The 26,181-nt window shown below is 34.7% G+C and overlaps 1 protein-coding gene across 4 annotated transcripts in view; it reads left to right on the plus strand.

The window, feature by feature from the left end:
- Nucleotides 1-26,181, plus strand: part of ZCCHC7 (zinc finger CCHC-type containing 7) — a 248,274-nt gene that overhangs the window by 204,322 nt on the left and 17,771 nt on the right. For all 4 annotated transcript variants that reach the window (XM_047767945.1, XM_047767944.1, XM_047767947.1 and 1 more), the window contains one exon: nt 14,553-14,588. In XM_047767945.1, coding sequence (XP_047623901.1) covers nt 14,553-14,588 — 36 coding nt within the window. The remainder of the gene's footprint in view (nt 1-14,552; nt 14,589-26,181) is intronic.

Genomic DNA, 26,181 nt, shown 5'->3' on the forward strand with positions numbered 1-26,181 from the left:
TGAATTTATCACATCTGTAGTTGTATAATGATCATAACAATCTGATTTCACAGGATTTCCATCCCACAACCCAGGCATATCCCCCCACCCCCCAAACTGTCTCCTCCAGAGACCATAAGTTTTTCAATGTTGAGTCAGCGTCTGTTTTTTTGGTTTGTTTGGTTTTTTTTTCAAATGATTTTCTTTAATATCTCCTTTTTCAGCCAGTACTACAGATATTGATGCAGTCCCGTGTTTTTAGTCTTGGATCCACTCTTTATCAGATTTCATGTGGAAAAATCTCATCTATTATTTTGTGATGAAATATACTATATGCTGTATCTTCAGTTGCTTGAAAGGACAAATTCGAGCAAAGAAAAACAAGATTCCCATAGTAATTTGAAATTTATAATTCAAATAATCATAGACTAGTTTTCCTGCTGAACTTAATTGACGTAAGGACAAACCACTGACTTACTGTAGAGCTACCTAAGAAAATGAAATGCCTAAGTAAGAGTAGATGAGTAAAAAAATTAGTGTAAATTTGCCCTCCCCCCCAAAAAAAATTTTTAAGTTTTTTCTTTTTAAGGTACCGCAGAGTAATTTAGATATACAAAAACACAATGCTAAGGAAGGGAATAATTTTGAGGAAAAGATTCTCTCTCTCTGAAGAAACTAAAATATCAGCAGTATATTGGATCGATGTGTACGTGCAGTTAAATATGTAGTTCTAACTCCTGAACATTGAATTGACTTCTGAGGATAAAGAAAATTAGACATAGGCTAGATATACTTTGTTTCTTTTCCTTTTTGTAGCATTTTAACATTCTTGAAGGAAGGGATCATGTCTGGGATTGATTTGCTTAATAAAAATATAGTTGTCGAATTGTCTTATATTCTGAATTTTTCATATAAGAGTCTATATATATATATATATATATATATATATATATATACACACACACTAGATTATTTTAAGTTGTTGGTCTCTTAATTGCAAGTGCAACTCCAGTGTCCTGCATCTGTACCCTCCTCTTCTCACAATTTCTGATTTTGGTGGCGTAATGGTACGTGGATGATTTCATATCTTTACTGTATATGTACCTTTACTGGTGAGCCTTGTCATTTGTAATATTTTTGTTTCTGGTTGCGGCCTTTTCTGCCTAGAGAAGGAATTGGCTTATAAAATGTTTATTTACCTGGTGGTCCACAGTATCCTCACTCCTACCTCAAGGAAGTTAAGTAGGTTTCTCTGCTTAGAGATCTCTTATCCTCTTGACAGGTGTATGCAAAGCTCATGATAACGTTAGTGAAAATTCAGATGTTCATTGTTCAGAGAGTAAATCCCAGAATTAGCAATTACTAATTCATTGGAACTGTTCTCAAATTGTCTAATAAATGAATATTTCAAACTTTTCATTGTTAAAAAGAGTTAACCTTATGGAAATAACCTTAGCAGGGAAAAAGGTCTACATTTTTAACTGAAGATATGTAATTTAGCACAGTTAAAGTCTGAAAGAGAGACCAGTCCTCATTTTGAAATTCTAGTGAATAGTATCCTTTCTAGTCATCTCTGACTAACCTGATGAATTCCCCTAACCTCCCCAGCTCTCCCTGTAGCACACGCCTCATGGCCTGTATTAGTCACTTTCAGTAGACCTTGCAGATTGAAAGTAGGTTTATATTTTCCTTATGGAAGCTTTAAAAGTTAAAAGTTTGTAGCAGATAAAGATGGTTCCCTTTCCAGACTCCTAACTTCCACCAAAAGGGGAAAAAGATTATCTCCATACAGTCTATAAAATAAAAGGTTCTAAAAATGAAAGGATAAGTACACTTTAGTATTTCATTGAGAATCTTCTGGGGCTTAGGAATGAACTTAATTTTCAGTGCAATCACATTGGGAAGACATGAGTTTTTGATAAATAGAACAGCAGGCCACTGGGAATTTTGTTAAATTTCAAACTCATTCTGTCATTATACACCTCACTTTGGACTTCAATTCAATTGTTAAATCCATTAATAAGGACAAATTCTGGGACATAGTTATCTAAGCTATGAATTGAGGGAAGAGAAACTGAGGAAGTCAGGTCCTCATTAACACCTGGAAAGCTAAAAGTTTTATTCACTAATCATTACAGACTAAGGTCAACTCCCCTGAACTTTATAAATCCCATACAGGTTTTTGATTGCGTTTGACCATCTACATCAAATTGTGCATAGTGAAGGAAAGTATGGCAAATGGAAAAGATTTTCAACCTCTATAAGTATTCTAAGACCTAATGGGCATCTGTCTTTGCGAGTTCACTCATCCTTAAAAAGATAACTCTCTTCTGATCCATCAACCAACATGGATGTCATTCCGTTTGTTTGTGTCTTCTCATTTCTTTCAGCAAAGTCTTATAGTTTTCATTGTACAGATTCACTTCCTCACTAAATTTACTCCTAAGTATTTGTTTTTGATGCTGTCGTAAGTGGGATAGTTTCTTTTTTTGATGCTTCATCATTAGTGTAAAGGAATGCCACTGATTTCTGCAAGTTTGTAACTTGCCTGTTTACTGAAATCATTGATTAGTTCCGAGAGGTTTTGATTGACTTTTGGGGATTTTTCTTTATGTAAATAAGAAATCATCCACAAATAGCGATAGTTTTACTCCTTCCTTCCCAATTTGGATATCTTCTTTTTCTTTGTCTTGCTTAATTGCCCTAGGTAGGACTTCCAGTACAGTCAATCCTCCGTATCTACAGGCTTCACATCCATGGATACAAAGGGCCAACTGTATTCATTGTATTGTACCATTTTATGTAAGGGACTTGAGCATTTGAGGATTTTAGTATCCATGGGGGCTTTGGGACCAATCCCCCACAGATACCAAAGGATATCTACTACACTGAATGGGAAGGGTGAGAGTGGGCAACTTTGACTTGTAACCAGTCTTAACTAACCAGTCTTAACTGATCTCGGTTTTTCTGCATTGATTAGAATGTTAGCAGTGGGTTTATCATATATGGCCTTTATTATGTTGAGGTATATAATGAATTATACATACTGATTTTCATATGTTGAAACATTCTTGCATCCTGGAATAAATCCCATTTGGTCATGGCATATACTCCTTTTAGTGAATTCGGTTTGCTAATATTTTAAGATATCACCTCACACCTGTTAGAATAGCTATCAAGAAGGCAGGTGTGGAGTTCCCACGGTGGTACAGTGGGTTAAGAATCCTACTGCAGGAGCTCAGGTTGCAGTGGAGGTACAGGTTCTGTCCTCAGCCCACACAGCGGGTTAAAGGATTCGGCCTTGCAACAGCTGTGGCATAGGTCACAGCTATGGCTCTAACTCAGTCCCTGACCTGGAACTTTCATATGTTGTGGTTACATATGTCATTAAAAAAACAAACAAAAAACGAGGGAGTTCCTGTTGTGGCTCAGCGGTAATGAACCTGACTGGTAACGATGAGGAAACGGGTTTGATCCCTGGCCTCTTTCAGTGTGTTAAGGAACCAAGGTTGCCATCAGCTGCAGCATAGGCCAGCAGCTACTACAGCTCCGATTGGACCCTTAGCCTGGGAAGTTCTCTACGCCGTGTGCGTGACCCTAAAAAGACAAAAAAAGGAAAAAAGGCGGGGGTGGGGGGAGAAGGAAGGAAGGGAGAAAGGGGATATGGTGAAAAGAGAACCCCCTACACACTGTTGGTGGGAATATAAATTAGTCCAACCACTATGTAAAACAATATAGAGGTTCCTCAAAATATTAAAAGTAAATCTACCATTTGGTCCATCAGTTCACTCCTGAGTATATACCCAAAGGAAATGAAAATAAGATTTTGACAAGATATTTGCACACTCATATTTATTGCAGAATTATTCACAATAGCCAAGATGTGGAAACTACCCAAGTGCCCATCAATGGATGAATAGATTAAAAAGGCGTAATATATATACCCAGTGGGATATTATTCAGCCATGAGAAAGGCATCCTGCCATTTGTAACAACATGGGTGTACCTTGATCACATTATGCTAAGCAAGATAAGTCACACAAAGACAAGTACGGTATGATAGATATCACTTAAATGTCGAATATAAAAAGAAGTTGGAGTTCTCTTGTGACACAGCAGGTTAAGGATTTGGTATTGGCACTGCAGCAGCTTATTCAGAAGTTGCCTGGCTGAACTTCATGCCAAAGGTGTGCCCCCAAAAAACAAAAAAGAGAAAGAAAATGTTGAACCCGTTTTAAAAAAAGGGGGTAAAATGGTGATTACCAGGGTGTGGGAATAGGGGGATAAGATTGATGGTATTTAAGGGTTACAAACTTGTAACAGGCAGTAAAGAAGTACAATATAATGAATGTCATCTATAATACTGTACTATATTGATGTAATATAAATATTGCTTTATTGACAATCTTATTATAGTACGAGTACATCAAAAGTAACACAGTACACCTTAAATTTAGAAATTGTAATGTGAAATTTAATTCAAAACAAAAAAGCAATGTTTGCTTCAATCATAGACTAATTAAATTAATTAGGTATTTCATTTAAAAGGTACACACATTTTGTTTTGAAAACTATAAATGGGAGTATCCTGGTGGCTCATTGGGTTAAGGATCCAGTGTTGTCACTGCTATGGCTCTGGTTACTGCTGTGGCACAGGTGCAGTCCTTGGCCTGGGAACTTATTCATGCTGTTGACATGGCAAAAAAACTCAACAAATGTCTATACAGTGATTCATTCAGTAAAAAAAAAAAAAAAAAAAAAAATGAGCTCTGTATAAGCTATATATATGAACAAAGATAAATAGGGTATCCTAATACAGACCAGGCTGCTAGACTGCTAACATGGGGTTTCCTCAGCAGACTGGGCATAGACTGGAAAAGGGCCAAGAGACATGATTAGCTTTGCCTTTATTCATCTATTCATATTGTTTCCTTTGTTTAAAAAGAGAGAGAGAGAGTTCCTGTTGTGGTTCAGAGGGTTGAGAATGGGACTAATATCCCTGAGGATATGGGTTCAATCCCTGGCCTCGCTGAGTGGGTCAAGGATCTGGCATTGCCATGAGCTGTGGTGTAGGTTGCAGATGCAGCTCAGATCCTGGTTTGCTGTTGCTGTGGTGTAGGCTGGCAGCTGCAGCTCCAATTCGACCCCTAGCCTAGGAACTTCCATATGCTTCAGGTGTAGCCCTAAAAAGCAAAAAAAAAGTTTTTAAAATTTCTACTAAATTTAAAATTTCTGTTGATCTTTATTTTTTGTTTTTGTAATGAACAAATCAAAATTCATTTTATAGTTTTTACCTTGAAATTTAATGTGTGTTATTGCTGCTTCTACAAACATTTTAGGGATAATACAGTTAGTACTCTAAGTCTATTCTTTAAATAATAAATTTTTTTTCTTTTGGTATTCAGTTTATGAGTATGTATAGGTTCATGTAAACACTATCACAACCGGGATAGAGAACAGTTTTACCACCCTGAAAAACTCCTTCATGCTTTATAGTTACACCCTCCCCTTAACCATAACTTGTGACAACCATTAATCTGTTCTCTATTACTATAGTGTCTTTGTTTGTTTGTCTTTTTACCAGTTGCACTTGTGGCACATGGAAGTTCCCAGGCTAGGGGTCAAATTGGAGCTGCAGCTGCCAGCCACAGCCACAGCAATGCAGGATCCGAGCCGCATCTGCAGTCTATGCCACAGCTTGTGGCAACACCAATCCTTAATCCATTGAGCGAGGCCAGGGATCAACCCCGCATCCCCATGGATACTAGTTGGGTTCATAACCCCCTGAGCCACAGCAGGAACTCCCTCTCCCAAATTTTAATTAGAGTGTCTATTTTCTGATGAGCTTTGAGAGTTTTTTTCAATATTTAGGGTATGTCTTTCATTGGATATGTGATTTCTTTATATTTTCTCCCAATCTGTTGCTTGTCTCTTTATCCTCTTGACAGTTCTTTGGCAGAGCAGAATGAAGTTTTAAGATTTGGTAAAATCCAGTTTATTAGTTTTTTCTTTGTGGATTATACTTCTGGTGCTATTTCCAATAACTTGTTACCCAACTGCAGTTAACAAAGATTTTCTCCTGTGTAATCTTCCAAATGTTTTATGGTTTCATGGAGATAGGGATGGGGGTGGTTTTTTTAATGTATTTTTTTAAATTGAAGTAGAGTTGATTTCCAATGTGGTGCCAGTTTCTCGTGTACAGTAGATGGCCCCGTCACACATATATGTACATCCCTTTTCTTATCCAATCTTCCATCATAGCCTATCCCAAGAGATTGGATCTAGTTCTCTGTACTATACAGTAAGACCTCATTGCTTACCCTTGCTAAATGTTAATAGTTTGCATCTACTAACCCCAAAATCCCAGCCCATCCCAATCCCTCTTGGCAACCACAAGTCTATTCTCTATGTCTGTGAGTCTGTTTCTGTTTTGTAGATAGATTCATTTGTGCCATATTTTAGATTCCACATATTAGTGAGAGTATATGGTATTTATCTTTCTTTTTCTGTCTTACTAGTTTTGTGTTTTATATTCCGATCTTTGATCCATTTTGAGTTCATGTTTGCCTAAGATGTGAAGTTTAAATCCAAGTTAATTTTTTTACATATGGATGGTCAACTATTCACCATTTACTGAAAAGACTGTCATTTCTCCACTGAATTGCTTTTGTATCTTTTTTTTGGGGGGGGGCACACGTGCAACATGTGGAAGTTCCTGGGCCAGGGATCAATCCTGCACTACAGCAGTGACATCACCAGATCCTTAACCCACTGGGCCACAAGAGAACTCTGCTTTTGTATTTTTATTCAAAGATTAAATGACCACATTTGTATGGGTTGATTTCTGGGCTCTCTATTCTGTTGCACTGATTTAGGTATCTGTCCCAACACGAGTGCCACGCTGTCTTGATTTCTGTAGCTTTATAGTAAATGTTAGAATCAGGTAGTGTGATTCCTTAAACTTTATTCTTCTTTTATAAAATTACTGTCACTATTCTAGTTCTCTTCCCTTTCCATTTACTTATTTATTTTTTGGCCACACCCTTGGCATCCCGAAGTTCCTGGGCTGTGGACTGAACCCTTAACTACAGTAGCGACAACACCAGATTTTTAACCTGCTGAGCCACCAAGAAACTCCTTCTTTCCATTTAAATTTTAGAATGAGTTGTATATACCTACAAAAAAGCTTGATAGGACTTTGACTGATATTGTGTTCATTCTGTAGATCATTGTGGGGAGAATTAATGCCACTATTTTGAGTCTTCCACTCCTTGAACATAGTATATCTCTCCATTTATTTAGACCTTCTGTAGTTTCTCTTACCAGAGTTTTGTAGTCTTCAGCATATGCAAATCTCTTCATATTTAGATTTATACCTCAGTATTTCATTTTTCTTATAAATGGTATTTTTTTAATTTTGGCTTTCAATTATTTACTGCTTGTATGTCGAAAAACATTTGGAGCGAAATATTCTGAAGTGTTTGTAGTTGTTGTATCTCAGGTATTATATGTTGTAGGTGACTTATTTTTTGTTTATGTACATTTTCTGTTCTTATACTGAATATGCATTACTCTTGAATATTTGATGTTCTTTTTTTTGCTTTTTAGGGCTGCACTCGCGGCATATGGAAGTTCCCAGCCTAGGGATTGAATTGGAGCTACAGCTGCCAGCCACAGCCACAGCAGCTTGAGATCCCCCGAGCCACATCTGCAACCTACACCACAGCTCACGCCAACACCAGATCCTTAACCCACTGAGCGAGACCAGGGATTGAACCTGCATCCTCATGGATACTAGATGGATTTGTTTCCACTGCGCCACAACAGGAACTCCTTAGTGTTCTTTTTAAAAAAGCTTCTAGAGCTAAAATTAGAAATCTCAGGTAGCACAATTTTGGACCTAAAGATGATTACTTGTATACTTGACATATCCTGGATGCTGTAGGATTTTTGGGAGAAGATGAAGAAGAAATTCCCCCCAGAGAGTTCCATGAGAATCAGAGAACTAGAACTGATGACAGGGCATGATTATAAATAAAACAATATAATGTAGTTGGCTAAGATGAATTAGGATTACTTTTAGGGGTTTTAGACTGTTCTACTACATATCTGTTATTTATGATGGACTTTGTATAACTGGTTTGGAAAAAAGATTCTAAATTTTCATTTTAAAACTTACCTCTAGCTCTAGTGTAAAACTTCTGGTACCTCCTAATGAGCTTCAGGAAACAGGTTGGTATAGCACCCCTGAGAACTAGTTTACAGAGTTTTGTTGTTTTTCAGGAGATGTTTTGTTCGTTTGTTTAAAAATGGGGGATCTGAGTGCTGAAAGTTATAGAGAGAGGGAGTTACGATACTAGAGAGCAGGAAATAAGACTTCTCTCTTGACTTGTGTACGTGGATTATGTTCTCACTACTAAAATGCCCAGCTAGATAGGTTACCAAAATTATAGGGATCTATTCCAAAGTTTCTCCTTCCTAATACCCACTTTCCCAGCCTTCTGATGATCAATCTATGATTATGATAAAAAAGAAAGGCAATAGGGAAAGGCTGATAAGGAAACCAGGGTTGTTATTATTGTTTAAACATTGTTAAAAATGGAATCAGGGTGTTCCCATTGTGGCTCAGCAGGTTACCAACCAGACCAGTAGCCATGAGGATGCATGTTCAATCCCTGGCCTTGCTCAGTGGGTCAGGGGTCCAGCATTGCCATGAGCTGTGCTGTAGGTCACAGATGTGGTTCGCATCCTGAGTTGCTGTGGGTGTGGCATAGACTGGCAGCTGTAGGTCCGATTCAACCCCTAGTCTGGGAACTTCCCTATGCCACAAATGCGGCCCTAAAAAACAAACAAAAAAATGGAATCAATAAGCTTGAGTAAACTGAAGAAGGGTACATCAACTTTGAGCATGATATAGAGTAGTTTTGTTTTTTATCAGTGATCAAAATATTTTAAGATTTTTAAATTCTAATATTCAACTCTAAAATACAAGATCAGAATTATCTGATCAAATATTCTTTTCTCTGTATATTTGAACTACTGAAAACATTACTGAGACCTCAACTGAATATAAAACTGGGTATTTGCACATAGTAGATATTCATTGATGTTTCTGATATCCTTTTTTAATTTTCTGCAAAGAAGGCTGCCACAAGCAGCTAAATCCTAATAAAATCTACATTTTTAATGTCCTTCTCGCTCCCTTTTTTTTTTTTTTTTTGTCCCTCCCTGTCTTTATCAACAATTCAAACTGAATTTTTGCTCTTTCTTAGGCTTGGTCACATCCAAGAGTTGACAGTCACGTACTAGATTTCACTTATTGCAGCTACCCTATTAATGCTAATTTCCTTATGGACAATTTTTGCACTAGAAGTATGGAAAATGCCAAATTGACATCATCATATTATTAATATAATAGTTAGGCGTTGTTCTAAGGACTTTGTACTTATCAACCCTTTAACCACTACAATAGCCCTTTGAAGAAGTACTCTTATCCCCATTTTATCAATGAGGAAACCTGAGATGTTACCACTTGCATAAAGTAGTAAATAATAGAGCCAGAATTTGAATTCTACCTTTTGGCTGTAGGTATTAGTTGCTCCATTATCATGGTTCATTTTATTGGCTCTCTTATTGTTTACCATTACCTAAGAACTAGGTATAAACATTACAAACTAGTTGTAAAATTAAGTCATGTTAGTAGCCTAGAATCAGAATCAAGAAGTCTCCAGAGAGATTTGTGATTCTCTGATGTGAATTTTTTTTTTTTTTTGGCTGCGCTCGTAGCATGAGGAAGTTCTGGAGCTAGGGATCAAACCCGCACCACAGCAGTGACAACGCTGGATCCGTAACCTACTGTGCCACCAGGGAACTCAAGGAACTCCCGAAGTTTTTTTTAAATGGAAATACAGTTGCTTAAGGTAACACAGTGTAATGTGTATGAATCATTTTTTGGTGGATTATTTTGATATAATTTCCTATGAAATACAAACTGCTATATTTTCAAATAAAGTTGAAATGTAATCTATTACTAACAAACTTTATGTCCTCATAATTGCAGTTAAGTTAGAAGGAGACTATCAAAGAGAAATAAATATCTTTGAGTCAAAAATTCAGCTTGTCAGTTTCCCCGATTATAAAGGATTAAGAGTATAGGGATTGATTAAAATTTGTCCTTATATGGAAAGATGATTTTTTGAAGTCTGGCTCATTTTGGAGACAGCTTAGAGATAGAAACCAGTGCATGGCTTTCTATACTGATTGGTAAATTTAAAAAAAAAATTATATACTGTAAATCAGCTATAATGGAAAAAAATAAAAATCATAAAATAAATGAATAATTTTAAAAAATTGTATAGATTCTGTACACACCGCTACCCTATATCCGGTATATGTTTATGGCTCCTCTTTATCATGAGCGACAAATTTTTGTACAATAAAGTTATAACAAACACTGCTAAAATTGTAATTTATCTTGAGTTTTAATTGTATATTTCTGTGATTTCAGACTTTACAACCGTCTTTGTAGAATTTTTATTGAAGACTAATGCCCAAGATAGTATCTTCAAAATATTCTTTATGGAAGAAATGTTATTTCACATGTATTCAGAGTACATGTACACGGAATATGCAAGTATTTTGTGTTTCTGAGAAATAGTGTGTATATATACACAGTGACTACCAAAGTATGCAGACAATCGGATAACTTGATAACTGTGATTATAGGAAGATCCTGCTGACAAGGCTCCAGAGTCGAGGCATTTTTTTAAGAATGAAGGCACCTAAAATTACATTAATGTGCAAATGGGAAAGTTAAGATGGTGGTTGAGTTACAGAGGCTGGAATGCTTTTCTTCCCATAACTTCTCATTCAGCAAATTTTAAACTAAATTATTCTCTTTATGCTCTTTCATTTATATTACTCTCCATCAAGGAATATTTCTTGTTTTATTAAATCTTTTGTTTTGCTGCAGTGACTCGAGGGGGCCAGCTCCTAACAACAGAGGCTTTGACAAAGCACCAGAGGATTCTGTTAAAAAGTTGTGTTTCGTAATTGTAGTTGTCGTGTCAGAGCCTAACTGACTTGGAGCTGAAGGATTTTTGTGAGATGAGTAGCTATGCCAGCAGGGACCCAAGTCTCCTGGGCTGGCCGCGCTCTCATTAAGATTTGCCGCTAGCAGTGGCGGTGTTCAGCATGTATGTGACGTGCATTCTGTTATTGTATGCTTGGCTTGTCAGCCTGCAGCTTTCTGACACTCACTTATGTCACTCTTTATTCAGAGAGGAAGAAGCTTTTGATAATTTGACAAGACAAGCTCTTAAACGATCTAGGTCATGGCCTTCACTGTCTGTGATTGTGAACATATTTCCTGAAAGCCCTGTCACTCATCACAGCTACATTTTCTCCCGGGGAGCCACAGGCCTGTCCTGGTCTCTTGTCAGCTCATACATTTTGGTTATTCATATACCAAATACAGTACTGGGGTTTTTTTTCTTCCCTTTTGCAAATGCTAGCATGTTAGTAAGGCTAATCCTTTCTCCTGTGCTGTGTTCCCAGCAGGGCTGCGTTCAAGGGCTCTCTCTAGTACAAGGCAGACAACTGGCCAAGGGGAGCTGAGGAGGAGGAAAGGCCGCTTAGTGCTGTTTTTGTGTTTGTTCATTGTTGTGGAAATATGAGAACTGGTGGCAAGGGCCTTGTCTATTGAGCACTTGAGTCTTGGTCTGCTGTCAGGGGCTGTTTAAGATTGAGTGTTTTATTTTCTTTGATGTTCACATTTGAGAATAGGGAAGTGGGAATTAAACAACAGATGCACTAAGCTGTTGTTCTCGTAAAACAATAATTAGCACCTGATAAAATTCAATATGGGTTGAAATGCACAATATAAACTCTCAATTCATCTGGTGTGGCAAACTGTGTTGATTCATCTTTGAATTTTATGAATAATAACACTCAGTTATTCATGTATGGTTTATTATACAAAGTACAATAGAGGGGGAAAACTAGTTGGGCAAAAGTTAGCAAACAATGTAGCACATTGCTAAAACAGATGTACAAGTACACTTTGTGTGTGTTCGGTTGTGCGACTTGAGGAAGCCCTTTGGGTTGCCATCCATCTAAGTGCCAGTAAGGTGAGATCACCAGGACAACCAACAAATACAATTGTATCTTAATAGTTTGTTCCTCTTAGATGACTTCCAAAGCAAACCACCGTCATTCATTTTAAATATTTTTAAATAATTTTTAAAGCTCCAGTTGTAATAGTAATCCTCTTTTCATAGAATTTACTTTAGTCCATCTAAGTTTTCCCCGCAATCTGTATAAATATGCATACTGTAACATTATTTGATAAAAAGAAAAATAGGTGCAACAGCTAAGGAATGGTAAAAGAAATGGAAGCCTCAACAAGCAAAATAAAATTACATTTTAAAAGTTCATTAGTCATACATAGTTATAGGTCATATATCTAAAATTAAAGATGTATACGTTTATAATGATAGCCATTTTGAAGTGAAAAATATTTCTTGCCTTTTTAACCTTATATGGAAATAGATAGAAAATGGTAAAAGGAAACCATGCATGGGAATGTTGAGTAAAAATACTTATGAGATAGTCAGGATTTTTTTTAATTGTAATATATAATAGAAAAGTTTCATGTCTCTCAAAACTAATTTTCTGTGTTGGGCATCATCTTTATGTACAGAGCAATCAGATGATTGTTGAAAAACCAGGTAATTCTTTCTTTTATTACCAAATTGCTGCAACACAAGAAAAGGTCACATGGTAGAGTGGCATTCTGCCAGTGTATGACAAGTCAGTGATTGTGATTTTTCAACCGTATTATTCTGAGGACACTGTGGTAATCAAGAACTATCCATAACTAATGTATAAATAACTGCTTGCTTATCTCTACAGTAATCCAACTCAAATTGTATATACACAGCAAAAAGCTTATGATAGGTAGGAAATGAATATTTAAGGGCATATTGTTCATTCGATCTTGGTGTATAAATATATACACAAATATATATGAACTTTTGTAAAACCTACAGGTTTGGGCTATTATTTGGTACCTAACATGATCTTTGCTTTCTGAAGCTACTTTTTACTTTCTAGTAGTAGTTTCCTTTTGATCAGTGTTGTTTATCCAGAAATTACTGTCTATAAGTGGCTTTTTTTAGTCAGACATTTAGTTTACATGAACATGACATTTAAATTGGAAAGCTGACCACTAAATAGTCCTAATTTACACACCTTTCTTTAGAAAGTTACATTGGATAGTTAAGCTTAAGATGCATAATGGATAAAATTTTCAGCATGTTTGGAACACATCTACTCTTTTGTGTGTGTGTGTAATCACTAATGGTGGTATAATCAATAGAGATTTTGTCATTCAAAAGATTTCTGAATTATTGCCATGCCCATAAAATTTTTAGATGGTGTGAATCATCTTTGTTACTTTTATCACTGCCCTGAAAAATAAATGAAAGCAGAATGACAAATCAGGTAAAGAATTATTGCAAAGTATATGTCAAAGATTACAAAGGTGTAAAAGATTTAACTCATTCTGATATTGGGTATGCATATGTGTATGTGTGCATATATATGTATATGTTTTGTATATACATATTTTTAATAAAAGCTATAGATTCACATCCACTTTAAGATTTGCCACTTGGCTTGGTGGTTTAATTGATTAAAATCATTGCTATCATATAGCTGTTATTAAAAATATTTTTTGTCTTCAACACTTCTTTTTCTGAGAAAATAGTAAACTGATCAGCTATTCATAAAGATCTCGGTCAGAAGTTCTCTTTAACAAAGTCATAATTTAAGTATAAGGAAAGAAGATTCATGTGTGTATCCATAAGGACATATATCTCCTAACTGATTTTTGTTGTTGTTGCTTTTGTTTGTTTTGTTGTTACCTAAATCCATCTCTTACAGAATTATTAAGGTTTCAATGGGTTTTTAAAGTTATATGTCTATAAATGTAAAGGTGGAGAAGACTTGACTTTTAAGGGAAAAGGCATGGATGTTAGATTCTTGAGGGTTTTTTTTTTTTTTAATCTATTTCACAGAGTATTGAAAGTTAGCAGCAAGTGATTAGATAAAAGATGGCCCCAAACGTGAGAAATATATAACCACAGTGAAGTCTTCTTAAAAGCAGTTGCCATTAAATTGTTTTCTGTCATACTACCAAGGTTCAGAATGTTCTTTTAAAAGGTGTGCTTGGTGAGTCTTATTGATTTTGACCACTGTTGTTCATTTATCAGTTTAACTGAGTTATGGCTCTTAATCACATCTTAGTACCCAAAACTTCCAACCTGAAAAGAAAAAAAAGAGAGAGAAAACTTTGTTACTGGCTTTCTGACAATGGCAGGGAGTGTGTTAAACCAGTGTAAAATTCAATTAAACTGTCTAGCCAGGTTTTTGAAGCTGAAATGCAGACCCTTTCTGTTAAGCTTCTTATTTTCCTGTGACCGACACCGGTGGATGCTGGGTTATGCCAAAACCAACAGGCTGTAAAGTACCTTGTTTCATGCTCCCAGCTGATCAATATTTTTATTTTCCAGGCTTGCCCAGAAATCTGGAGGCAGTATCACCTAACGGTGAGTAGAAACACCTTTTTTTATTTTCCCCAAGACCTAACCTATTTACCCTTCTCTGAACTGCTGACCATAAAATATAGACAAGCATCTTCTACTGGAAGATAATAAACATCTGAAGAGTTTTTGCCCTGAGAAAGCAATAATACACTTTTTCTCTTCTCCCCTGCCCACTACTCTATCCTTTATCTTGCTGTTCTTAAAAGATTTTGATTATTTTTTTATTACTCACACCATTTAATGATTATACCATGGTATTTCTCAGTCTTCCTGGACTCTACCTTCATTAAATGGAAAGGGAGAAGTATGCCAGGAACGAAAAAATAGCAGTAATCCAGCATCTTTAAAATTATTATCTTCAGTCCACAAGCATACAGCCCACACTGTCTTCTATTATCATTTTTCTGGCTTTACTGAAATGTTTACACATGTTTTTTAGTGAAGCTAGAAAACATTTAGTGTATCTTTCATACAGAACAATTCAACTGTCATATCCTTAAGCCCCTCTTGACTGATTCATAGTGTATAAATATCTACTTAATACCTCTCAGGTTATTCAATTCTCTGGTCACCTTTTATTGTGATTTTAGGCTAAGTAGAAGTAGAAAACATAGTTTGCTGTGGAATCATTTGGTTAAAGTTCAATATTATAAAGTCACTTTATATTTAATATTCAGCTTAAATAATTTCAGTAATTCACCATAGGCCTACTACTAATTTCTTTTAATGCATTAAATATGTTGTGCTGAGCAAGAGACAAAAGTAAAAATTACTCTTGTAATTACACAGTGATGCAGTATGTTTAAAAACTGTTCTCTAATGTATTAAAGTTTTTGTTTACAGGAAGGTCAGTAGTAAAAATAGAAAGGACGAAGTTTTTACAAAACGTCTTCTTACTGCTCTCCTCTTCATGGCGTAAAAATAAACCAGTCAGTAGACTCAAACTATCAATGTGTCTATCACGGGCCCAAGAGGCACATCAGGTGGTTTGTTTTCACACTCTTTTATCACTGTTTAACTTATTTAAAGATTCTCGGTAGAAAGCTGTAAATCCTCAACTATCCTCAGTCCCAAATTGGGTTTTATTAAAATCTTTAATGTGATCCACCCCCCTCAAAAAAATTGAATAAATAAATAAATAAATATGTGCACACACATACACACGTGTATATCACACAAATATGTTATAGATGTGACTCATATGAATATATTACGTTTGTGCTTAAGTAGCAATTTTTTTTAACACACTATGATGAAATCCTTAGCCTAAAATTTAATTGGAATCTAATCACTTATTATTCTTTTCAAGATCACAGTCACATTCTCTAACTATATAACAAGTTTTTCATCAATGTTTTTATTGAGTAATAGCCTAATGGATTTGACATTGCATTAATTTTCCCTTTTCCCCTAAGTTAGCGAATTCCAAATCTTGAAAATTTGAAGTGTGGGAAGGACTATTTTAAAGCCATTCTCTTCACTATTTGCACCTCTATTCTTTTGTAGAACTATCATGGAAGGATAGAAGCCAGTGTTTAGTGTAACAGAGGTATTTGAAGATTTGCTTAATTATTTTAGCTCTTGAAAAACAAATTATGACAAGAATAGGAAAAAAATTAAAAAGTGAATATGCCTTTTGGGAAATTATAGTATATTCTGTCTATAAGTTTAAGAAAATCATTTTGAAAGGTTTGTCTTGAGCTGCAACCCTGATTAAATTTTAAAAATAATGATTACAACTCATAATTATCAAGTGTAAATTAATAATTGGAAATTAAGATTTAGTTTACTGTGCAAGTATATATGCAAAGTATATTTATACAACGTGTACATATAGATCAATCCAGCTAAAATAAAATAGCTAAATAATTATACATATAGGCAATATCCTAATGTGTGCAATTAAGCAATATTTAATCTTGAATAAAAGTAAGATGCGTGGTACGTTTAGTCAGCTTCAGCTCTTTTACTAGGCGATGGACTGCCATCTATTGACTCATAGTAGCCCTCACATGTGAATGTGGCGTCAGTCACAGCAATGACCAAGTAATGAAGCCCACGTTAGAATTGAATACTGGTATATTCATTTATACCAGTAGAATACTAGTATATTCATTTATACCAGTCTTCTTAAAACTGGAAATTTCTACACTTAATCATTGATTAATTTATTTTTCTGATCAAAATGTGCCCGTTTCTTATCCAGAATGAACTGTGGTTTTTAGGGGGAGAAATTGATTTGTATATCTAGTTCAGAAATGTTTACATTTGAGAAGTTTTCGATTGCTTTTATCTCCCTCTCAATCAGTGGGAATAGAAGGGCATTTACACACCCTAAAGTTTAGCTACTACAATTTAGGGTCTATCCAGGAATCACTTTCTTTTTAAAAAAAAAAAAAAAAGTACAGATTAATCACAGTTTTATTTCTCAAACATGTAAGCAAGGTGGTGAAATTTGTTGGTATAAATGGACCTATGAAATCAAATCAAATCAAAAATTCCTTAAAACATATTCTGAAATAAGAAGAAAAGTAGAGAAATGTTCACTATTTTCAGGAGAAATCAAATAAACCCACCTTTACAACTTATATCTGAATAGAATAGCTTTGTAGCCAAACTTGACTAGACTTCACTATATTAATTTAAGAAATAAGACCATTCTAAAGGGTACATACTAATAAAACTCTCTAAGATACTACATGTATTTATAGATATACATGTGTCCATACTGTAACAGCTGTTTGGCTACATTATTTTACTTGATATATTTTAATGACTAAAATTATCATATAATTTAATGACTTTATCAATTTGGAGATCTACATGGGAAAAAGAAAAGTATATTATTTTTTATTTAGTAGTTACATAATTTCCCTAAATAGTTATGTATTTACCTCCTTCAAAAAATGTTTAGAAAGTTTTTTAAAATCTTTAATAGTATAGCACAGTTCTTGTGTTTTAATTTCTATTATATTTTTCAGATTTAGGTAAAGCCTAACTTTGAAATTTTTTTTTATCTTTCAGATAACTCATTCTAGATTAAAAAAAAAAAATTCCCTCTTTAGCTATTCAAGAAGGAAAGTCCCTTCCCCCAGCCCCTGTCATTTCTAGTTTCACTTATATTAAAAATCCTAGGCCAAAATGGCCACCAACAGAGTTTAACAACCAACAGAATTTTTAACTAGTAGAGGCCATAATTTGACATGCTTTGGACATTTTGTTAATCTTGTTTTTAATCTACTTACTTTAAAAAGTAACCAGGAGTTTGCTATTTGGGAGCTGTAGGTATTAAGAACCAAAAAGGACAATACATCTTTTATGTTTAATTTTGCGCTTGGATTTCTTTGTGTGCATTGTAAAATGCTTTGCAACCTACCACCCTTTATTTTTGCTAAAAGTTTAAACAGGAAGCAAATGTAACCTTTTTGGAAGAATTAAGTTTTAAATGTTTATTTATATATAATATTTGGAATGCCTAGAATTCAAAAAGTACAGTACTTGGTCTCGGAAATGGAGAGGAGTAGAGTCTCCTTGTTTTCCTTTCTAGCTTAGAAAAGGTGTGATGTGAGTTTCCTAGTAATCAATAGGAGTCTTACCTGAGCCAGTTGAATACCAGAGTGTATCTTATGAACCATAATTACAGTATCATTTCATTTGGCCCCTCAGTTTTCTCTCCTCACCTGAAACGTCAATTTAGAAATGTGTTTTCTGGATTTTCACAGTGTGGAAATGGGATTTTTATGCTAAATGGAACTGTTACTCTCTAAAACATTCTCTGCCATGCCACAGAATAAGTGACCCATTAAATGTCAGCGAACTTAAATTTAACTTTAGAACTATGTTTTATAGTCCAGGAGGAAGGACTAAGAAAGTGGAATTTTTTTATGAGGCAATAACTATACAAAAGTCTTTATCCTGGAATTGTGATATAAGTTAGGGTAGGTAAATATTTCCTAATTGGCTAATGCTAAAATGGAATATATATTTTAAGCAACTTAAAATGAGAAAAAAATGAAAGAGTTCAAAAGAGTTTTCAAAAGTCAGGCTCAAGCCAGAATCTTTTCTTTTCATGGGAAAAAAATCTCTCTCTTTCTCTCTGTCTTCATTGGGTAAATGTTCAGAATCCTAAATCTCCTTCTGCAGTTCTGCCTATGTCGCTCCTTGGCTTCATAACGAGAACTGCAAAACCCACAAGAACCCATCCACACAGTAGACACAGGTGATAGGTCTTTCTTTTTCCACGTGTGTGTGTGTGTGTGTGTGTGTGTGTAAGGAAATAGAACTGGTTACAAACTGTATTTTAAAATATCAATTAACTCCAAATAGTTTGAGGATTTTAGAATTCTTTAAATCAACTTTTTCTTCCTACATTTTTTTGAGGCCTGGCATGCAAAGTATTGCCAACTAACCCTTTATAAATTCATTTAGGAAGCTCTTATTTTGATAGTTCAATTCACTTTGCCAACTTTCTCAAGAACCAGGAGTACTGTTATTTAAATTGCAGGGTTTTTTCCCTCTATGTTTCAGGTCACTATGCTTAAGTATTTCTATTAAGATATTACATCTCTGTCACATTTTCAGTGTTTTAGTTTTTATTAAAAATGTCCTTAATACTAGAACATTCCTGAGGTGAATGTAATTGTCCTCTGAGGATTCAGATGGTACATGGCTATTTTGTAGTACCTCAGGGTCATCTTTCCATTGTAGTATTACAAAACCTATCACACTGCTCTCTGTTTCAAGTTACTTTGGTGTCTGAATAAAAGAATTTTCTGAATAAGCATTGATGACTTATTTTCTAATCTCTGTTTATGATACCAGAGATAGAAAATAACATTTAGACAGTGACCACAGTTTTAAAGATTTTTTTCAAATGGAAATTTTATATGAATACTTTTATATTTATTTAAGCACTCACCTTGTTCTTAAAGAATTTAGTGTCAGCATTTTGCAGGTAATTTTTTACTTCAATCTTACCATGTTTTGAATTTAGTATAAAAGACAATTACTACATTTACAGAGTAGGTCAACTGATTTTATTTTAAGTCTTTATTTCACTAGCGTGTTGAACCACATTTGCTAGAACTTATCATTGGAAGCAATTGGAAAATGCAATTTCAAAGCAAATGAAACCTGGAATTATCAATCTCAATAAATGAGATTCATTTAAAAATAAATACAATTTGCCAAATCATCAAAAAGCAATTTTCTAAAGCTTCTGTAAAAGAAAGGGGAAAAAAGTGAATGTTGTGAATTATAAATGCATATGTTATTTTTCCTCTCACAGTGTTTCCTCAGACCTCTAGACATTATGTGTATACAAACTTATTTTTGAATAGAAGTCGAATAAAATGATGTAGTTTTGGATATAAATTATTTCTGTTCATTGAAGCACATGGGACAGCCTTCGTATTTTCATTCTTTCAAAGAAATGTTAAAGTATCATCCCCTTCAGAGAGAATGCTCAACTTATTTGATTTTCAACATTTTAATACAAAAATTAATTTGTTTTAAATGGGAAATCAATATGGCATATTTTAAGTAGTTTTTTCTTGTGTTAATATATTTAAGTAATATCAATTGCTTTATGATGGTAATTCCAATGTAGATTTAAGTTTTTCAGATAATCAAGCAATGAAAAGTATACAGCATTAACACAATTTAGAAAAGAGCCTTTATAAATGTTTTGGCCTAAAAAGAGCTGTTTTTGTCATTTTCTAAATATCTTTAATGTCATGATCACCCGTCATTGTGAATTCTGCTTATTTTTTAGGTAGTCATGTTGCTGATAATAAACTAACTGAATCTGAACCTCTATTATAAACAATAATTCCCTTTCTTCAACTGATGAGAAAAGTCCCTGTGCTTTTTTGAAGTAAAGTCTGTTACATTTAGGACTTACATACTTACTGTATGGGCTTCACATTTTACTTGTTTTAAAAATTTAGAGAAATACCTGTTGTCTTTATTTTCTTACCTGTTACCAGATGTTTCTTCTGAAGATGATAATAAGATGGAAAATTACATTTGGACTTTGTGCTACCCTCTTTTCTTTTTCCTAGTTATATTCACCTTTACTTACAAAGGAATTAGTTAGTCATTATAGGAGCACTTTCTTCTTGATGCTTAAATTTTGTGGTAATTAAATTCTAATATCTAAGTGTTTATAATTTTAATATATAACATTTTAAAATCTTCTCTTTTTTCTTCTTAAAAATCACATGCATTATCTATATAAATCACAAAGAAGATTACACTTTTTTTTTTTTACTTGGAACTCCACACTTTGAAATACTGCCCTTGTAGTGACAAAAATGAATATAGATAGCCTGAGAATTTTCAAGATTCATAAAGTTTAACACTGCACAGTATCTAACTGTATAATCATTTATAGTTTAAAAATCTGAAATGTTGAATGATGCCTGTTCTTTGTCATAAAGAGAATAGAACTCTTAGGTGGAATAATTTTAGCATATTCCAGTGATTATTTTGCATGTGTGCTTTGAACAGGTGATTCATGCTGTCCCTAAATAAATATACTCTAGGTGATTGAACTTTTTATAATCTTCCCTGGACACTTCAGTGCAAGAATAAAAGTAAAGTATACTGGAAAAATGATATCTGTATTAAGCGTTCCTTTTAGTAGTCACGCATGTGAATAACATGATAGATTACAATAGTTCTTAACAGATCTTAAGTATTTAGGGATCAGTTAGTCATTCACAGTCGTGATCAATCATAACCTTTAAGAGTTTTGGTCAGTCATTTGAATAATCTGCAAGAAAAGATTCCTGAAAGAAGTCTTTGACTTACTGATGTGAACAGTCTCTCTGAACTAGTGTTATATTTTCTTATATGATATAAACTATGGTAGTAAACTTAACTTGAATTAAGGTTTTAAAAGCAAAATCTCTTAAATGACCAAAAGGTAATGAATAAACACAATAATAATGATAAACATAATCAGAATTTAGACTTGAAATTCATTTGCCATTTGATCCCCACGTGCCAGAAAGTATGAGAAGTTACAGTTTTTGTACCTTTGCAGGTATTTTCTTCCAGCTATTCTGAGTTCAACAGTGGTCTTCCAAGACCAACAACTCTGTTTTTTTTAGAAACATCAAAACTAGTATATGAAGAAAAATGCTACCATGTTTAGAGGTCATTTAACGAGGAATACTTTTTTTTTTAGCATCTTTGGTATTAAAATAGATCTCTACCTTACTTGGTATACCAGTACACTGGGAGATCACATTTCAAAAACAAGAATTATTTGATGGAAATAAATCCTTATTAGCTTTGCAAAAAGAATTCACTTGTGTGAATCATTTGATAACAAAGCTACCTCAATATCTTAATTTTTTTTCAAAAATTATACAGAATTGGATCTGTTAAATAGATCATAAGGTCATCTTTATAATTTTGTAATATGTCTATGTCTATAATACCCATTTTACATAAATATTGTTCCTTTACATGTATTTGTAGATTACCCCATATTTCTTTTTCAGTTAAGGGAACTAAGTTTTGGATTTTTCTTTAACAAGATAAAATCTCAATCTCTCTTTATACAGTCTTTTACATGTCCTTTATTTGTCTTTATACCACATTTCCTTCTCATTTTACTGAAGTCCTTGAAAAATATGCTATAAAATGGGCCTGAAAGGGCAGACTTATTTGATAGGAGATTACTAGGGAATTTTTTAAAATTATAATATAGAGGAAAGAATGGCCACCTTTGTGATCAGATGTTGATTTAAATTCTGGCTCTTGGAGTTCCTCTTGTGGCTCAGTGGTAACGAACCCAACTAGTATCCATGAGGATGTGGGTCTGATCCCTGGCCTCGCTTAGTGGGTTAAGGATGTGGAGTTGCCTTGAGCCGTGGGTGTAGGTCGCAGACGCGGCATTGCCATGGCTGTGGTGTAGGCTGGCAGCTGCAGCTCCAATTCGACCCCTAGCCTGGAAACTGCCATATGCCACAGGTCAGGTGGGGCCCTAAAAAGCAATAATACATACATACATACATACATACATTCTGGCTCTTTAATTTATTAGATGTGCAAACCTAATTAAAATATTTCACTTCTAAGATGCTCAGTTTCTTCATCTGAAAAATGGATCTAGTGACTTCTAAGGTTGCTGTTAAGTATACAGCAGGATAAGTATGATAAGTATAAAGTACTTAGCACAGTGCCTGACACATTGTGCCTAAGCACAGGTTCAGCACTCCGTGAGCTCTAACATAGCACACCCATGTGTGCCTCACACCTGTAGAGATGGCCACTGGGCTAAATAGCCCAAACTCAAATTATGTATTATAAAGTCTTCTATTTGCCGTAGTTGAGGAGATTCATGATGACCTCTTTACCGTCTGTCTCCTAAAAATCTTTCCTTGTTATGGTTATTAAAATACTGAAAGCAGGTGTCTTTCATTAAAAGTATTTACCTCGGTTTTTATTTTCTAGCTATTTATGCTTATCTTTTCTAGAAATATAGGTGAGTAACTTTAAATATAGCAAATTTAAATTATTCTCTTAATTTGATGTGCCTTAAAATCATTATAAAGACATCTAAAAGTGGATCACAAACCTATTTAGGCTACTTCCTGTCTTAGTGAAAATGACTCTATCAAATGTGTACCATATAAAGATTTTTTCATTTTGAAAAAAAATGTTAATAAGTGTATAATTCTTAAATGGTAGCTTCAGCATCATCTGAATATATCTATCATAAGCAATTATAATACTTTATGCTAAGGGTAGAAGGGTTTATGTTAATCAGATAAGGAATGAAGCAAAATAGCATATCAATTTTTTGCACTTCAGATAAAACTGCTTCATGCCTTTACAAGACTGATGCCAGAAACCAGCTTCATTTCACAGCAAAGTATTGGCCACTTGTTTTTCAGACTCCCACCCTTAGGGTCATGGAGGTCCAGAAAAAAAAGGGGGGGGGGGACAACACAAAATTAAGCAGTTCCTCAGTGGATGTGATTGGTATTCTTTCAAAGAGCATTCCTTGTCTATGTTTGGTCTTTATTTTAAAACAAGCAGGAGCTAAGATGGAGCATATCGTAAAAGTAAAAAAGCATTAGATCCCCTCTTAAACAGGTACTTACAGCTGTGGAATTCTCTACCGTTGTGACTGATGGTTAAGAGTATTTCAATAGAATAAGTATGGGCAGGGATGGGGAGGGAGAGAAGTATGTGTTGTAAGTCCTGTGGAGTTATGGCAAAAATGAAAATCTCATTTAGATCTCCTTTGTGTTAGCTAATAAATACAATAAAGCTATGGTTCTGTTATTTTATAATTTTTCATTGATAGTTTATGTGCAATTGTATGCAAAATATATAAGCAGGTTTGAATATGTTCAGCACTGCGTAAGGTCAGAGGATGTCTATTAATGTGGTTTCTGTGTTTTATAGTCTGCCCCAATAAACATTCAGATAAAATACCCCTGGATTCACCCATGTATGTGTTCTTTTTCCCTTTCCCCCACATCCTGTCTCCACGCCCTCCTCATCCCTCCACCCAGCATCAAAGCTTGTGGTCCTTTTCCATTCGTGCACTAAAAGGTTCTTTGTAAACCAGGCCATTTGTCCATCATTGTTTGGGGTCCAAACAGTGGTAAGATACCCTGTCACCGATCCCGCATGCTATGAATGGCAGCTCCTCTCCGGACAATTGGCGGAGGGGCCGAGAAATATTCCTGAGAGGATTATTTAACCTTTCAATTTAGAGGGCACAAAGCCTGGCTGATTAATGAACTTTCTGATGGGCGCCGATAAGCGGATCTATTTCTTTATTTCCCCTAAAAGTGATTCCTTCTCCTGTCCATATTACTATAATCTTAAACATAAAATGTGGCAAATAGATTAAAAAACAGCACTAAAGAGTTTATCTGCCTGGCAAACTGAAGGAGCTAAATTAAAATTGGTAATGACAGCAGTGGCTCAGACTCATATATGGTTTTTAAATGCACTGTGTATTTTGAAGAGACTTATTCTCCAGCATGCCTGGTAATGACTGCTTTTGGTGCACAGTCTGGGGCTGGCTTCTGTTATCCCCCCCCCCCTAAAAAAATGAGTTGTGTTATCTGGATGGCTGCAGACACATACGCATCCCCCTTTCTCACTGCATGGGCAGACAAGGTCGATAGCATTACAAGGTATTTGTGGCAGTGCTTGTTTCAGTTTTCAGAGCTGCCAGTTTCCAGGCGGATTTGAATTACAAAAGAAGAAGCTGGCATGAAAATTGAAAGGTTTTATCGGCTGGTCTGAAGCCTCATAGCACATTGCTTATTTATGCAGTCCATTTGCACCAGGAAATATAAAAAGGAAATACATTTTTAAAATAAGGCCATAAAGACCCAGATATGTTTAAGATGGCAAATAAAATATAGATACCTATAATATCTTTCCATGAAACGATTTTCACTTAATGTTGCACATTACTTCAGAAGAGCATTTATGTTGCTGTCATAAATTTGTGCGTTTGTGTCACTATGTAGGTAGTCTCTGGGGATTAAGAAGGAAGCCTTTGCTAACTTACTTTAAAATTAAAATAGACGGAGGGATAGCTCTGCAGTTTGAGAGCTACATTGGAAATATTTAAATAGGGTGGTAAATTAAACTTAAACTAACATTTTTGCATTCCATGTAAAATTAGCTATGGCCCAGTGAATAAATGCCACTACCTTTGGAGAAAATTGGGATGCTTTTTAAGCCATGAAGATTTGGAGCATTCAGGGAGTGAATTACTGTGATCCTTACTGTCTTGCATATGTTCATTGTTCTCTGCTTACTGAGATTTTCTTTTTGTATTGTTATTGAGTTTTTTGGGGGGGAGGGAGGAGTCTCATTTACAAAAAGAAAAATCATAAATTAATAAGTTTAATAGCTCCTTTTTGAAAGCTTATGCTTCATTTATTTTAGTCTTCAAATACATTGTCTTTTAGATTTTGCCTAACATTTAACATTGTAAATATATAATCTTTTCACTTTGGGGAGTTATACCAACCATTTACCTCTATTCATATGACTTTAGTGTAGTTCCAGCAGTACTGCAGAAGATACAGTCATATAATCCCTTATACTCTAGATTACAAAAAATGAAAGTTTAAGTATACAAACATACAGTGCTTCAAGGACCTAAATAATTAATGGTCTTACCACACCGATCATTTGCAACCTTCAGCCCACTGGCTTGTGAAACTTAAGAGTATCCAAAAGAGGAGTAGGGAGGAAGTTACATGCACATAGGAAATATCAAATCAATAAAGCAGTACTCTTTATTTTGCTGCAATTCAAATGAACACTGTTTTAGAATCCATTTTCCAATAAAGCAAATTACTCTCAGCTAAACCATGAGAGATGTAATTTTTTTTGCAGTTTTCGTTTTCACCAGTGTCTGGTACCTTTCTCATGTTTTCATGACCTGGACTAATTACTTCATGTAGTTTTTTTTTAACAGAGAAAATATCAAAAGCATACACGTCTGCTGCATGCTAATGATGTGCTGTACATTTTTTCATGAATTTTCATAAGGATTTTTTTCTACGTAGCATGTGTGGCTTAATGATGTAATCACCCGATA

The sequence above is a fragment of the Phacochoerus africanus genome, chromosome 2, assembly GCF_016906955.1.
Source record: "Phacochoerus africanus isolate WHEZ1 chromosome 2, ROS_Pafr_v1, whole genome shotgun sequence".
Lineage (NCBI taxonomy): Eukaryota > Metazoa > Chordata > Mammalia > Artiodactyla > Suidae > Phacochoerus > Phacochoerus africanus.